Raw genomic sequence first — 16059 nt, forward strand, 5'->3', positions numbered from 1 at the left:
ATACGAATAGAATTCTGTCTAATAATCTGACAGAACTGTTAAAGTACTTAATTTTTTACAAAAAGTATTATGATTGCTTTTATATTATTAGTAATAGAAAGTCAAACATTATAATACATTTTTGTTTGCCGTTAGCATTCAGCAAATACGCATTTAAACAAATCTTTTAATGGTTAATGAAAATGTAATTTCACAAACCTTGCAAACTTCTTATGAAGAGTGTATGTGACCTGCATGATCACGTTATCTGTGTGACTTTTGATCCAAGCATTTCAAATTATGTTATGCTTTATGCATTTGTCCACTGTCATTTTCATGTCATTTTCTGTGTGCTTTATGTAAAATGAGTTTTACGATGGCTTTAATTAAAAAATATGATTTCCAAAGCACACAAACTTCCCGGAATACTGAGTTCTCTATTGGTTACGATTTTCTTCCTTTTTTAATTATATTTTAATTAAATATTTATTTGTGGAAAATACTTTATCTCAAGTATGTGTTTATTTTACAAATGCATTTTTTAATCCATTTTCAAATGTCTTAAATATTAATTAAAATAAATACAATTATATCGGCTTTAATATCGGACAACCTGCTTTTCAAGATATCAGCATCGGCTGTCAAAAAAAAAAAAAACATCTGTCGACCACTTTTTCAAAATATGCAATTTTTCAGTATAATTTTCCATAGTATCTCTAATTATTTTGAGAAGCACTTTATTTTTATAATTTATCTGTTCTTAAATACCTCAGTATGTTGAGTTGAGAGTGTGATCTTTTCAGTCCATCAGACAGAAGCTTCACTCCTGAATCACGCAGGTCATTGTTACTCAGGTCCAGCTCTCTCAGTGAGTTTGATTGTAGAAATGAAGACAAACTTCTACAGTCGTAATCAGTGAGATTACAACCGGCAAGTCTAAAACACAGCATTAAAGAGGGCTCAAGTAAAAAAAGCTTAATTGCTTAATCTACAAGGTATCTTATTGCATTTACATTTTACTAGTACTGTTGTTCAATATCAGGGCTTTGGAATTAAAGATTGGCCGATATATTGTTTTGCCAATATTTCTTATCAATATTTTTGTCAAAGTTTAACCACCCTTTTTGATGCCCTGCTTGAAAACCCCTTATATAAATCCCTCTCAGGTGAAGAACATATAAATTATTTTCAATCAAAATCAAGTCCTGATAATCTTAATAGTTGCATTTTGCTGCCTTGAAACATCAAAAAAAATAATTTCTAGATTCCGGTCATGGATTTTGGTTTACTTATTTGGACTGTTGTTGTGTTTTCAGTACCGCCAACATTACATTATTACTAACAATTAAAAAAAAAAAACGTATTACCTGTTCATGTTAAGGGACAATTTCAGAACAAATCACATTTTCCTTGATTTTTTTTTGACTCAACGTTACCTGTCAATAAAAGGTATTAAAACTGCTCCATCTGATATTGATAATTTTTGTGAAGGATCTCATGTTTCCCTTTGTCTTTGGAGTGTCACAAGCTGTTAGTGCATACATAAGATCAATAAAGCTGAAAAGATTAACACGTGAAAAGACTTATTATAATCGGTAATTATATCTATACTGGATGCATCTAATGCCTCGTTTATAATGGGTGTCAGTATTGTTATGGATGCTGATATCCCAAATATGGGTAAGCGGCGTAACATTTCCGTCACACGCAATGAGGTATTCATCAATCAGATATTTTTAACCTTAAAGTGTCATGAAACCCCCCTGTTTCAGCACTGGTCATTCACACCTCAGATTTGAAAAATACTCAAGAAATGGGCGTGTAAAGCTGTGGTAAAGTGGGAATGAAGATGGTGGGAAGAGGGAAGAAAACAACCAAGAAAACATAGACCTACAACACACTCATTATATAGACACATGAATATTAAATATGAGCAGAGAAAGAAAGAAAAACAAAAATGGAAATGGGCCACCTTGATTTATTTAAAAAATATAACAATAATGAACTCTCAAGAAATCTTACCTTTAGAGACTACCAACTATCATGAACAAAATAGGTTTTAATAAATTATTATTTGAAATAAATAAGCAGAGATATTTATCAGAACTACAATCCTACAATAAAATGACACACATCAGTACCCCACTCCCCCCAAAACACGCAGTTACTTTTTTGTTTATTGTAATTGTTGTTTGTGGTGTATCAATAATCTGTCATAGCGTTTTCATGATCATGCCAATTTTTCTCGCATTTCATTTGAAGACATGTATGTGTGTGCATAAAAGGTGCTGGATCATGTTTGTAACACCAAAGAATATTAAATGTTTTCACAAACTTCCCACTTCCTCCGGTCCGGATATTACCTATGATATGTGCAGCAAGTGCTGTTAAACTCATAGCAGCGTTCATGCAGTAATTGCTCTCTCATGCGTGCTCCATGTGTTGTCATTTAAACATTGTAACGGACATGACTCATGTTTACAGTGATGAAATTACGGTTTGAAGCTCATTAATTCGATTTGAATTCTCCGCTGAAAGCATGTGAGCAGAGTGGTTTAATTTTGACTGGAGCAGATTTTTTAAAAGTTGGAACGTTGTGGTTTTCACTCGCTCCAAGAGCGCCCACCACTGCTCTATCATGAGTACAGTTCATGCCAATGGCTGTAAAATAGCTGCATATTTAGCAATAATTCACAGTTTAACATTTATAGCTTGATAGAGAAGGATCACTCAAATCAGAAAATGTTAACGATTTTATGACAGAAAAGAACATGAGCAGGAAGAGTTACGTTCTCAAGGAATTTGCTTGTTCCTTCTAGACACTTAATATTTTTAGCTGAAACCATGACAAGTAGCCTACTACAACACTTATTCACATGCAATCTCTCTCTCTCTCTGGAAAAAAAAAAGAAATCTTACAATGCTACTTCATCTGTATCAGATTTCGAATGAGTAGAAATCTGTTAAAAATGCTTCGATCCGTAGGTAAAATACTGACATTATTACAAGCTATTTAAAGTACTGTTATTTTCATCACAAACAAATTTGCACTGAAAAACAGTAATTATGCCTTTTAATGTGGACAACCATATTAGCTTGTCATGTGGTAGGAAAAATAGTTTGCCACACTAGTGTTTCAATAAGACACTTTTAAAAACTCTCCTTTTATTTTATTTTTTAATATACGTTAAAATATGATTAAAAATATGATCCAGAAATATGATATTTCAAACAAACTGAAGGAGCGAAGGCAAGCATTGTTTCTGGAGGGACAGAAAGCTCTCAGACTAAATCTAAAATAGGGCTGGACGATTATGGCCTAAAGTCAAATCCTCGATTAATTGAACATTTTGCCTCGATTACGATTAATGAACGATTATTTTTTTCTGTTTTGTTTTTTTGCCCTAATAGTTCACTGACAAGGTTTGTACTGTAAATATGATTGACTATCAGCAGTTATCTTATCTTATTTTTTTTATCTTTATCTCATTTTATTTTATTTTATGTTTGTAACATTTCTTACTAGGGTTGGGTATCGTTTGAATTTTATCGATTCTGATTCTTATTGAGTCCAATAAGATAAAAAATCCAATATGAAAAAAAAAGTCAAACATTTAGGCGTCAAACATTTTTACAAAGCATTCTGTTGCAGCTGAATAACATGAGCAAAAATCAGCAGCCTACAAAACACTGCAAGAGGAATTTTGCCTGTGATTAAAAAACAAATACCACTGCAAAAACAACTAGATTAATATAAATTTCAAATATTAAAGTGTTTAAGACAAGTAAACAGTCAGTAATAAGATAGGAACAAACAAATCAATTAGCATAAATAAATGCATACAACTAAACAAAATTTCAGGTACAGAAACTGTAATTAAAAGTTTAAAAACACTGCATAGTTTTCTTTTTATAGATAAAATAAAGATTAATCAAGTAAAGTTATTAAATATATTCAGTCAAGATCAGTGAATTATTTTATTTTGTTCTTTATATTTAACATTAATGACAGGCAGCGCGTTTATTAGTGTCACGCTGCCAGTCTTTGTTTTCCTGGGTGTTCCCTAATGAGCTCACTTCCCCTTAGGCACTTCACCATAGGCACTTTAATTCCGCTAGTCTGGTTGTGTCTTCACAGTAATTGCACTCCAATTAGAATCGCACAGGTGTTGACAATACTCTGTCATTAGTTTCCCTATATAGAGCTGTCTTTCTCTGTTGTCTTCATGGAGTCCTTACCCTATGTGTCTCATGCTCTCGTTTCCCCAGACTTCCTCTACCTTCTCGTTCTTCCGAGTTCCCCGTTTCATCCGGTTCCCTTTTTGTTTGGTTTGTCTCTCATGACTGTTTATTTTTGTAGTTACCCCTCTGTTTAAATAAAAACCCTTACCTGCATTTGGATCTACCCTCTCTTTGTGTTTTCCCAAACCCAACCGTGACAGAAGGACTCCATCATGCCTAGATCCAGCGGTGTGAGATTTCGAATCGGTTCCCCAGCCACCATGGAGGAACGGAGGGGGAGAGTCCGGAACTTAACCACCCTTCATCAAGAGGGAAGGGAGGTGGGTGGCCTGGCGCAATTGTTTTGGACTTTGGCAGTCGGGTTAGGTTACAATGATGCAGCACTAAAGGATTGGTTTAATAATTGCCTGGATGATCCTTTACCTCAATGGGAGATGAAGGGGTTAGAGATCCTGGACTTTTGGGGGTTTACCAATTACCTGCACCATCGTGCTCAGTGGAATGCAACAACCACACCAGAGTTTCCAGACAAGGCTGCCAGCTCAGCCCCACAACCCAAGATGGCCACCAGCCCAGCCCCACAGCCCAAGATGGCCGCCAGCCTAGCGCCACAGCTCAAGATGGCCGCCAGCCCAGCACCACAGCACAAGATGGCCGACTCAACGCCACCGACTCTCCATCGTAGAGGGCGGAGGAGGAGACAGGCAGCTACTGTTCCTCAGGACCCGGAGAACGTTCCCGAGCGGGCGGCTGCCGTCCATGAGGCCATTCCCGATGCGATGCCCGCTGCTGTTCCGGAGGCGGTGGCCGAGGCTGTTCCCGATGCGGTGCCCGCTGCTGTTCCGGAGACCGAGGCGGTGGCCGAGGCCGTTCCCGATGCGGTGCCCGCTAATGTTCCGGAGGCCGAGGCGGTGCCCGATGCAGTCTCCGAGGCGGTGCCCGATGCAGTTCCCGAGGCGGTGCCCGATGCTGTTTCCGAGGCCGAGGCTGTTCCCGAAAAGGTGCTCGATGCGGTTCGAGAGGCCGAGGCAATGCCCGATGCTGTTCCCGATGTGGTGCCCGCTGCGGTTCTGGAGGCCGAGGCGGTACCCGCTGCTGTTCCGGAGGCCGAGGCGGTGGCCGAGGCCGTTCCCGATGCGGTTCCCGTTGCTGTTCTGGAGGCCGAGGCGGTACCCGCTGCTGTTCCGGAGGCCGAGGCGGTGGCCGAGGCCGTTCCCGATGCGGTTCCCGTTGCTGTTCTGGAGGCCGAGGCGGTGCCCGCTGCTGTTCCGGAGGCCGAGGCGGTGACCGAAGCCGTTCCCGATGCGGTTCCCGTTGCTGTTCCGGAGGCCGGGGCGGTGGCCGAGGTCGTTCCCGATGCGGTGCCCACTGCTGCTCCGGAGGCCGAGGCTGTTCCCGAAGCGGTGCCTGAGGCAGTTCCCGAGGCGGTGCCCGAGGCTGTTCCCGAGGCGGTGCCCGATGCAGTTCCCGAGGCGGTGCCCGATGCAGTTCCCGAGGCGGTGCCCGATGCAGTTCCCGAGGCGGTGCCCGATGCAGTTCCCGAGGCGGTGCCCGATGCTGTTTCCGAGGCCGAGGCTGTTCCCGAGAAGGTGCTCGATGCGGTTCGAGAGGCCGAGGCGGTGCCCGATGCTGTTCCCGAGGCGGTGCCCGATGCAGTTTCCGAGGCGGTGCCCGAGGCAGTTCCCGAGGCGGTGCCCGAGGCAGTTCCCGAGGCGGTGCCCGATGCAGTTCCCGAGGCGGTGCTCGATGCTGCTCCCGAGGCGGTGCCCGATGCTGTTCCCGAGGCGGTGCCCGATGCTGCTCCCGAGGCGGTGCCCGATGCAGTTCCCGAGGCGGTGCCCGATGCAGTTCCCGAGGCGGTGCCCGATGCTGTTCCCGAGGCGGTGCCCGATGCAGTTCCCGAGGCGGTGCCCGAGGCTGTTCCCGAGGCGGTGCCCGATGCAGTTCCCGAGGCGGTGCCCGATGCAGTTCCCGAGGCGGTGCCCGATGCAGTTCCCGAGGCGGTGCCCGATGCAGTTCCCGAGGCGGTGGCCGATGTTGTTCCCGAGGCGGTGCCCGATGCAGTTCCCGAGGCGGTGCCCGATGCAGTTCCCGAGGCGGTGCCCGATGCAGTTCCCGAGGCGGTGCCCGATGCTGTTCCCGAGGCGGTGCCCGATGCTGTTCCCGAGGCGGTGCCCGATACAGTTCCCGAGGCGGTGCCCGATGCTGTTCCCGAGGCGGTGCCCGATGCAGTTCCCGAGGCGGTGCCCGATGCAGTTCCCGAGGCGGTGCCCGATGCAGTTCCCGAGGCGGTGCTCGATGTTGTTCCCGAGGCGGTGCTCGATGCAGTTCCCGATGCTGTTCCCGAGGCGGAGCCCGATGCTGTTCCCGAGGCGGTGCCCGATGCTGGTCCCGAGGCGGTGCCCGATGCAGTTCCCGAGGCGGTGCCCGATGCAGTTCCCGAGGCGGTGCCCGATGCAGTTCCCGAGGCGGTGCCCGATGCAGTTCCCGAGGCGGTGGCCGATGTTGTTCCCGAGGCGGTGCCCGATGCAGTTCCCGAGGCGGTGCCCGATGCAGTTCCCGAGGCGGTGCCCGATGCAGTTCCCGAGGCGGTGCCCGATGCAGTTCCCGAGGCGGTGCCCGATGCAGTTCCCGAGGCGGTGCCCGATGCAGTTCCCGAGGCGGTGCCCGATGCAGTTCCCGAGGCGGTGCCCGATACAGTTCCCGAGGCGGTGCCCGAGGCTGTTCCAGAGGCGGTGCCTGATACAGTTCCCGAGGCGGTGACCACGAGGACGTGGTGGTCGTCCGCTCCACCCTGGGGGACTCGGGCGGTGACCACGAGGACGTGGTGGTCGTCCGCTCCACCCTGGGGGACTCGGGCGGTGACCACGAGGACGTGGTGGTCGTCCGCTCCGCTCTGGGGGACTCGGGCGGTGACCACGAGGACGTGGTGGTCGTCCGCTCCGCTCTGGGGGACTCCGGCGGTGACCATGAGGACGTGGTGGTCTTCTGCTCCGCCCTGGTGGACTCCGGCCTCGACCACAAAGACGTGGTGGTCTTCCGCTCCGCCCTGGAGGGCTTTGACTTTGACCACAAGGCCGTGGTGGTCTTCCGCTCCGCCCTGGTGGACTCCGGCCTCGACCACAAAGATGTGGTGGTCATCTGCTCCGTCCTGGTGGACGCCTCAACATGCCCTTCATGGACTTATGTTTTGTGTTTTTTGAGTTCTGTTTCTGTCTGTTCCTTTTAGTTTAGTCTGGCCCTCCTTCCCTCCCCCTGAGCCTCCACCTGTCCGCCTCCCTCCTGGACTCCTTGTTTTGTGTTGCACCTTTCCATTCCTCCTGGTTGCTCCTGTCCCTGTTTTCTGTCCCTCCGTCCCTCCCCCTGGTCCGCCGCCGTTCCACCTCCCTCCTGCCTCTTTTTCTGTTGGGGTTTTCCTGGGTTTAGGTGGAGCATCTGGTAGCTGCTCCGTAGGGAGGGGGTAATGTCACGCTGCCAGTCTTTGTTTTCCTGGGTGTTCCCTAATGAGCTCACTTCCCCTTAGGCACTTCACCATAGGCACTTTAATTCCGCTAGTCTGGTTGTGTCTTCACAGTAATTGCACTCCAATTAGAATCGCACAGGTGTTGACAATACTCTGTCATTAGTTTCCCTATATAGAGCTGTCTTTCTCTGTTGTCTTCATGGAGTCCTTACCCTATGTGTCTCATGCTCTCGTTTCCCCAGACTTCCTCTACCTTCTCGTTCTTCCGAGTTCCCCGTTTCATCCGGTTCCCTTTTTGTTTGGTTTGTCTCTCATGACTGTTTATTTTTGTAGTTACCCCTCTGTTTAAATAAAAACCCTTACCTGCATTTGGATCTACCCTCTCTTTGTGTTTTCCCAAACCCAACCGTGACAATTAGGCTGTTGTCTCTTTAAGCAAAAATACTGTGCATGTGTGTTTTCTTTCTCATCTGTTTATGTTCACTTAAGACAAAAACGGCTGCGTTTATGATGATATACTGATGTAGTTTTCTGTGTTGTAGTTTCGACTCGGAACAACCTTTTCTACAGTTAAAATACACAGAACAGTCAGAGAACGGACACAAACCGGGAACCCGCAGCGCGACCGCTGCTCTCTGTGCACGCGCTTGTGCATCATGTGCGCTGCACACAAACATGCTATAATAAGTTTCTAAGCTACTTTAGTGATAAATCACAGGACAGCGCTGACAACTAGTTTCTGTGTTCCTCCGTGTGCACGATCTTCATAGCTACTGTTTATATGAGTGATCAACAAGTGCCACAATGCAGCTGCGCGAACATGGTAGCTCGATAATAGAATACACATCCGTTCGTCTAATCGCTTGAATGTCCAAACCATAAAACAAATACAACTGACAAAGTTTAGTGAAGACGCTAGGCTCACCGCTCACGCACCATCACTATGTGTTGAACCGGTGTTCACCTGCGTGTTTTGCTTTTATGCCACTGATTGGAGAGCAGAGTCATGGCCTACACACGCGTTAGTATGCTTTTAAGGGGCAAGTGTTAACAGGATTAGTTTTGATTACTTTTTGATTAATCGTCCAGCCAGGGGCGGCGTTAGGGGTGGGCTAAGGGGGCTGGAGCCCCGAATGTTTTCAGTAAAGCCCCGAATGTTTTTATTACCACCATGCCATCAATGAGTTTTCATGCCCAATTAAGTAATTTTTATTAGAATTTAAATAAATAAATAAATATCTCTCGACTCTCGCATCTACAGTGTCTGTAAATTTACGCGTTGTCATTCACACCCGACGAAAACCGCCCACTGAGTCCAGTGCTTAGTTCTGACTGACATGGAAACTGGCCAACCATCGATGAGCATCTGTACGATCCAGCCAATGAAATGAGATCTTTTGGAGCCAGGCGGTTTGTTGGCGTGTAGTATTCTACTAGATCAATTTATTTGAAAATTAAAATGGATATTTCAAAATTCTTCTTCTTCTTCTTCTTCAAAAAAAAAAAGGAAGTAAAACCCCCCAGCCAACACACTTGAACGCCAAGATACAACAGCTTCAGGTATCTGTAACTTTTAATCATAGTATTACATTTCTTTTTCGGTTTTAAATTGTGTCTGATTTAACGTTACATTTTGAACATCTAACAGTTAATGGTTGTGCAGCACAGTCTTTAGGACACACACACACAGAGCGGTTATAATATTTGCTAAGCACGGTCTGTGGCAGACCTTTCTGTCAGGACAACAATTCAATAAACAAGATAATAAAAAAAAATACATATTTCGCAAAGGAAATGTTTCCAAACAAAGCATGTTGTTGTGCTCTGCAGCAACACACAGTGGTGTTTACTGAATAAATTTGCTTAAGTAAATTTTTGCGTACTTTTTTCTTAATGAATCATCCGTTTCAAACAAATCCATTGATTAAATGACTGACCGACTCACTCATTAAGGCAATGGCATGCCGCCACCTAGTGGCAAAGTACCATTCTAATTTTTTTCATAATTTCATATTTCTGTATTCCAAATTTTATATTTGATACATTAGCCTCATAAGATTATTTATGCAAATTGTAAGTGCTGTGTAAGTGCTCCTTCAAAAATATAAGTGTATAGAGCCCTGCGTTTAGAATTATACTTGGCTTTAAGTGTACATAAACACAGAGATAAAGTCCTTTGACCGGTATATCTTTGTAGAGTAAGAGTATTTCAGTGCACTGCTTAATGTTTGCTTCTGATCCCTGTTCTACCAGGACGAGTGTAGCCAGTCAGGCTTGATTGGAAAATAAAATAAAAAAGAGACAGAGACAAAAAAAAAAAAGTGAGATAAAGACACAACATCAGCATATGTGTCAGGATACAAGGGATAAACTTTAAATAAAATTTTTTACATTTGTTTTTTTGTTTTTATTGTTTTTCTATTTTGTAAACAAGGTAAATCTTTCTGATTTATTAAAATAAAGTCACTTACATGGATTTTTCTGGGCTAAGCCCCGGATCTCCACTCACCCTTAGAACCACCCTGGTCCAGCCCTAATCTAAAATATCTTAAATTGTGTTCTGAAGATGAATGGAGGTCTTATGGGTTTGGAACGACATGAGGCCGAGTCATTAATGACAAACTTTTAATATTTTTACATTGTACTTTAAGTTTAAAAACCTATATTACCCAGGCAAACCATACTTCCCTTTTAATCTGTTACGTAGTAGTGACTACTGCAAATTACCTGTACTCCCATAGACCGTTACAATGTACACGAAGTAGCACTTAGTCACGCATTTTTTTTTTAACTTTCCATCAGCTGTTGTAGCTTAAAGTCCCTATTGAGTGCACCACTGAGACGGGAGACGTACATATTAACTCGTCTAAGTTGAGGGAAGAACAAAGTGGAATATGAAAAAACGGTGGTGTTTTCCTTTAATAATAAAAATAATGAGTGCTATTGTAGTTTTCACTGATATGCAACCTGTATATATATATATATATATATATATATATATATATATATGTGTGTGTGTTTGTGTGTGTGTGGGGCTTTGCGATATGGACAAAAAAAACCTATTACGAATTTTTTATCAATTTTGTGATTTCGATTTTAATCACGATTTTGACACACACAGACATGCTTTACAGTCATAAGTGCATTCAGTATAAATTTTAAACATATTTCCAAAAGAAAACTAATGAGGGCTTTATCAAATGTCTCTAGAACAGACATAAGTCAAAATAATCACTAAGTAAAGATGTCAAACAAAATGTCTAGACATATGGAAAAAAAGAAAATAAAATAAAACGTGTTCTATGATTTTTTTATTTTTTTTTGCCATGCATTGGTCATAGAGATCACTGTAGCGGTGCCTCAGATGTTATATGTTTTGCCCAATATATTTATTGCCCAAGGGTCACATGTCCTCCATCTGCAGTGCGTATACAGTAAGTTATGTGTACGCGGTTCAGAAGCAGCTACGAGAGCGCATTATTGTAACGTGAAAGCACATTAAAATAATACACAAGCGCGAATCTATCCACTCGCACCAGTGATGCGCGGGTCAATGTATGAATAACCTGCATCCGACCAACGTTTTCAACTAACCCGCCCGCAACTCGGATAGCAAAAAAATAAAAATTAAATATTGTATACGACCTGCTTTCTGACCCGCATTTTTAAAAAGTAATAAATGCTCATCGTAGCATCATTGGGCCACAGGAATGTAGGCAAAACTAACTAGGCAAAAAAAAAAAAAAAAAAAAAACTTAATATATTATAATTTTGTCAAGAATTATAAAAAATCGGCATTAAGCTCATAATTTGTACTAAAATAGTCTAGTCTGGCTATGTCTATTTGTATGTTTCTGCAAGGTCAGCAGACAAGTGAGGCTCGGGTTTGTTCCGATCCGAGCTCGTGAGTGGAGAGCGTTATTCTGAATATCCCGATCCGCTCGCTCATTCCGTTGGGTCTCACTCAACCCAGAATGGCCTGCTGGTTCGAAAATATGCAAGGAGTCATTTAATTGTTTAGTAATAAACTGGTGTTTTCTGTGTTGCTGCAAAGATGAAGTTGACGATGCAGACTCGCCATGAACGCCAGAGAGAATGCACATTTCATATGGATTACATCATCAGCAGGGGCGTGTCTAGAGCATTTTCTGTGGGGAGGCCATGCTGGGGCACTGCCTCCAAATGGGCGTGACCAAAAAAAAAAAAAGCTAAATTCTACAGTATATTACATAAATCCTATTGATTTTATTTATTTTTTTACTTGAATAAAGTTAATTGTAAAGAAGTGCAGTAATAAAGCACATTTTTTATTAATTACATTTTTTTGTCAGCCACGACCACGTGAGCAGAGCCTGACGGGGTAAAAACATTGATCTGAGAAAACCATATAAACATATTAAACTATACATAAAGGTTACCTACCAGCTCTTTGTTTGGTGTCTTGTGAGGTGTCGTTGTTGAATATATTTTAAGCTGTTTGTAATATATAGCCTATATTTCTTAAATCTGTGAGGCACAAGCTGAGTGCAAATGATTGATAAAACATTGATCAATATTAAGATACAATTTATACAAAATCTTTTAAAAAGAGTTTTCTTTAAAACAAAACTTAATGAAGTCGTCAAAATCATGTTTTACCAAAAACAGCGACGTTGCTGCCCATGCAGTCTTCTTAGCCGCTTCCATCTCTACATGCAGACTGAGCTCGTGCGTCATCTTCATGCCAGTTATTCATCCAATAAAGTGTAGGCCTATGTATTTCAAAAATGTGTCTAGTACTAGGACCCGACCGACTGTGACCCGAATATCATTAAAAATATTTTGGATGACTCGTAACGACCGCAGGCCCCCGCTCATTTTGGATCAACCCGCGCATCACTGACTCGCACGCAGATTTCCTTTGCTCTGTTAACAAAACCAGATGCGCATGCTCAGATCATAGACTGTAAAAGTTTCAGATATATGCTGCAATAATTTCGATTAATCGCAAAGCCCTATGTGTGTGTTTTACTGTTTCATGACTCTAAATGGTGTAAACACATTGCATATCAAACTAGACAAAATTAATACACTTGGCTCCTAATGATTTATTAAGGTGTTGTGAATAAAAACGGTGGTTCTGTGCTTCCTATTGAAAATATTTTTTCTATTTTGTTCTACTAAAGAAACAAGTCAGCTAAATCTTGGAAGGTCTGAGGGAGAGTGAATTAACAGCAAATATTCATTTTGGGGAGAACTATTCTTTAATTAAAATTAATTTACTGGTTCTTTTTAATTAACTCTGGGTACCATTTGTATTACAAATTACATTAAGTTTAATCTACAGTCACATAAATTAATACTCACAGAGCTTTTCTGCAGTTCACCAAAGCTGGTATCAGTCTCCTCCTACCCACATCTGATGTGTTGTATTTCTTCAGCTCAAACTCATCCAGCACCTCCTCTGATATCTGAAGCATGTAGGCGATTGTTGAGCAGTGACCAGGAGAGAGAGAGAAATTCTCTGATTTCACAAACTCCTGAATCTCTCTGTACAGAGTCTGATCCTTCATTTCCAGCAGACAGAGGAACAGGTTGATGCATCTGTCAGCTGAGAGACGTTCATTACCCTTGATTTTGTCTTTAATGTCTTCTGTGATTCTCATGATGGTCTCTGCGCTGTTCACTGTGTGTGTCAGTAGATCCTTTAAGAGTCTCTGATTGGGCTCCAGAGAGACACCCAGCAGGAACCGCAGGAAAATATACAGATCTCCATGAACCCTCTTTAAGGATTTATTAATTGCTGCTTTTAGTAGATCATAGAGAGGGTTTTTACACTTATATCCTTCACTCAGAAACCACTTCAGTGATTCTTTATTGAGTACATGTGAGTAAAATACAAAGAAAGCAGCTAGAAACTCCTGAAAGCTCAGATGAATGAAGCAGTAGACTTTCCTCTGATGAATCACAGATTCCTCCTTAAAGATCTCAGTGCAAATCCCAGAATACACTGCAGCATCAGTGACATCTATCCCGCTCTCAATCAGGTCCTCCTCATAGAACATCACATTGCCCTTCATCAGCTGTTTGAAAGCCAGTTCAGCAAGTTTCACAATCATATCTCTGTTAGACTTCAGGAGTTTCTTTGGTTTTCTCTCATCATACTTCTTGTTCTTCATGTTGATTTGAGTCAGCAGGAAGTGGATGTACATTTCAGTCAGAGTTTGAGGGATTTCTGCACTGTCATCTTGTTCCAGGAGGTTTTGAAGCACACTGGCTGAGATCCAGCAGAAGACGGGGATGTGACACATGATGTGGAGGCTTCTTGATCTTCTGATGTGTGAGATGATTCTGCTGACTTGATGCTCATCACTGATTCTCTTCCTGAAATATTCCTCCTTCTGAGGCTCATCGAATCCCTGAATTTCTGTCACACGGTTGATGTATTTTGAGGGGATCTGATTGGCTGCTGCTGGTCTGGAGGTGATCCAGATGAGAGCAGAGGGAAGCAGCTCTCCTCTGATGAGGTTTGACATCAACACACACACTGATGAAGACTCATTCACATCACAAACTTTCTGTCTGTCTGCAAATATCAGTTTAATTCTGCTTTCATCCAGACCATCAAATATGAACACAACCTTACATTCTTCATAAATCTTTGAGTCGAGATCTTGAAGTTCAGGATGAAAGTCCAGCAGAAGTCTGTGAAGACTGTACTGGTGATCATTAATCAAGTTCAGCTCTCGAAATGGAAGCACAAACATGAAATCTACATCCTGATTGGCTTCTCCCTCAGCCCAGTCCAGAATGAACTTCTGCACAGAGACAGTTTTTCCAATTCCAGCGATGCCTTTAGTAAGAACAGTCTTGATTTTGTCTTTCACCTCACATCCTGGTTGATTTAAGGGTTTAAAGATGTCATTGCAGTAGATTGGAGTGTCTTGTGTTCTGTGTGTTTTCTCCATCTGTAAAACCTCATGTTCTTCATTCACTCCTTCACTCTCTCCCTCTATGATGTAGAGCTGTGTGTAGATACTGTTCAGGAGGGTTTGATTCTCTTGTTGTTTGTTGAATCCCTCAAATAAGCTCTCATACTTGTTCTTCATGCTGGTTTTGTGCTGGTCTTTCACTCTCTGCTTTCTGAGGGTCTGACAGTCAGTGTTAGTGCAGCTTAGACGGTGCATCACTGATCTGAACACATCATCTCTCTTCACTCTGCAGAAACAGATAGATGAAATATGGTAGAAAGTGTGACTCTGACCAGTATAATGCCACAACCTAAGATTACTGGCACATAAATTAAATGCATGCTATACATATTTTTATTTAAACTTCCCAAAGTGTGCATCATTATAAAGATTTAAGACTCCAGCATCGATATGAGACAACAGTCTCCAGATTACGTTAAACAAATAAAATTCGCAGCGTATACAGAGGAAGAGTTTAGCCCCTTTCACACATACAGTCTTCACTGGTAAATTACTGGTAAAGTTACCATTAATCGATCATGTGTGAACAGGACCTTTTCAGAAATCCTGGTAAATATGTTTTGGCAATCATATCATTCTTATGGAGATTACATGATTACTCTGAGCTGTTTACAAAGCTCCGCTGCTTTATAATGAGCTTTTCTTTGTAAATACAGCTATATGGAAATATTTGACCATTTCAGAAAGCCTCAAGAGTAGGGCTGTAGCTATCGAATATTTTAGTAATCGAGTATTCTACCAAATATTCCATCGATTAATCGAATAAAATGTGTTTTAGCTTAACTTCCGGTAGACTTCCAAATAGAATAAATAACAACAGCCAACTCCCTCTAGAGTAGATCTTTTTTGATAACAAACCAAATATGTTTGCTGCGTGGATCAGGCGGACTTAATGAATATGCAAATTCATTATTTGCCAGCAGGAGATGTTTTAAAGCATAGACATAAAGTGCGAGAAATAGAGGTTTCCCCAGTAACAGCTGTTAACAAAGCAGAGCTGGTACGCTCACACGCTGCTTTATCAGACATATGACATGCAAGTCTTCCTTCAGAAATACAGCGATATAAAAACACCTGTGCCTTGCTTTGATATTTAAACATATAAATGTAAGGAATTATTATTAATAAAAGTGCAGTACGTAACGTTACTCATGTTTATTCAACGAATCCTTTTTGAAAATCGACCAGTTTCAAAATTGTGGCGAGTCTCCAAAAATAAATAAATGTATGGGAAACACATCCGCAGCACAACCACCTGAGCCCAACTTCAGTCTACTCATCACCTTGACTTTCACTGCGTTTGTAGAAGGCAATTACTGGAGCCAACAGACCGGAAGTTAACTTAGGTCCAGGCGCGTGCGCCCGATGAAACCGTCTATATTTTTACTATTACAGCTGTCGAGA

The 16059-nt window shown here is 42.5% G+C and overlaps 1 protein-coding gene across 2 annotated transcripts in view; it reads right to left on the bottom strand.

The window, feature by feature from the left end:
* LOC127976159 (NACHT, LRR and PYD domains-containing protein 3) overlaps positions 1 to 16059 on the bottom strand; it is a 579287-nt gene that overhangs the window by 57426 nt on the left and 505802 nt on the right. The window contains exons 3-4 of one of the 2 annotated variants that reach the window (XM_052580377.1): positions 13031 to 14881; positions 748 to 915 (exon numbers count right to left, since the gene is read on the bottom strand). The exons of the other annotated variant lie outside the window; for it this stretch is intronic. Of the exons in view, the coding sequence (XP_052436337.1) occupies positions 748 to 915; positions 13031 to 14881 (2019 nt within the window). The remainder of the gene's footprint in view (positions 1 to 747; positions 916 to 13030; positions 14882 to 16059) is intronic. 2 annotated transcript variants of the gene reach the window in all.

The sequence above is a fragment of the Carassius gibelio genome, chromosome B17 (assembly GCF_023724105.1).
Source record: "Carassius gibelio isolate Cgi1373 ecotype wild population from Czech Republic chromosome B17, carGib1.2-hapl.c, whole genome shotgun sequence".
Lineage (NCBI taxonomy): Eukaryota > Metazoa > Chordata > Actinopteri > Cypriniformes > Cyprinidae > Carassius > Carassius gibelio.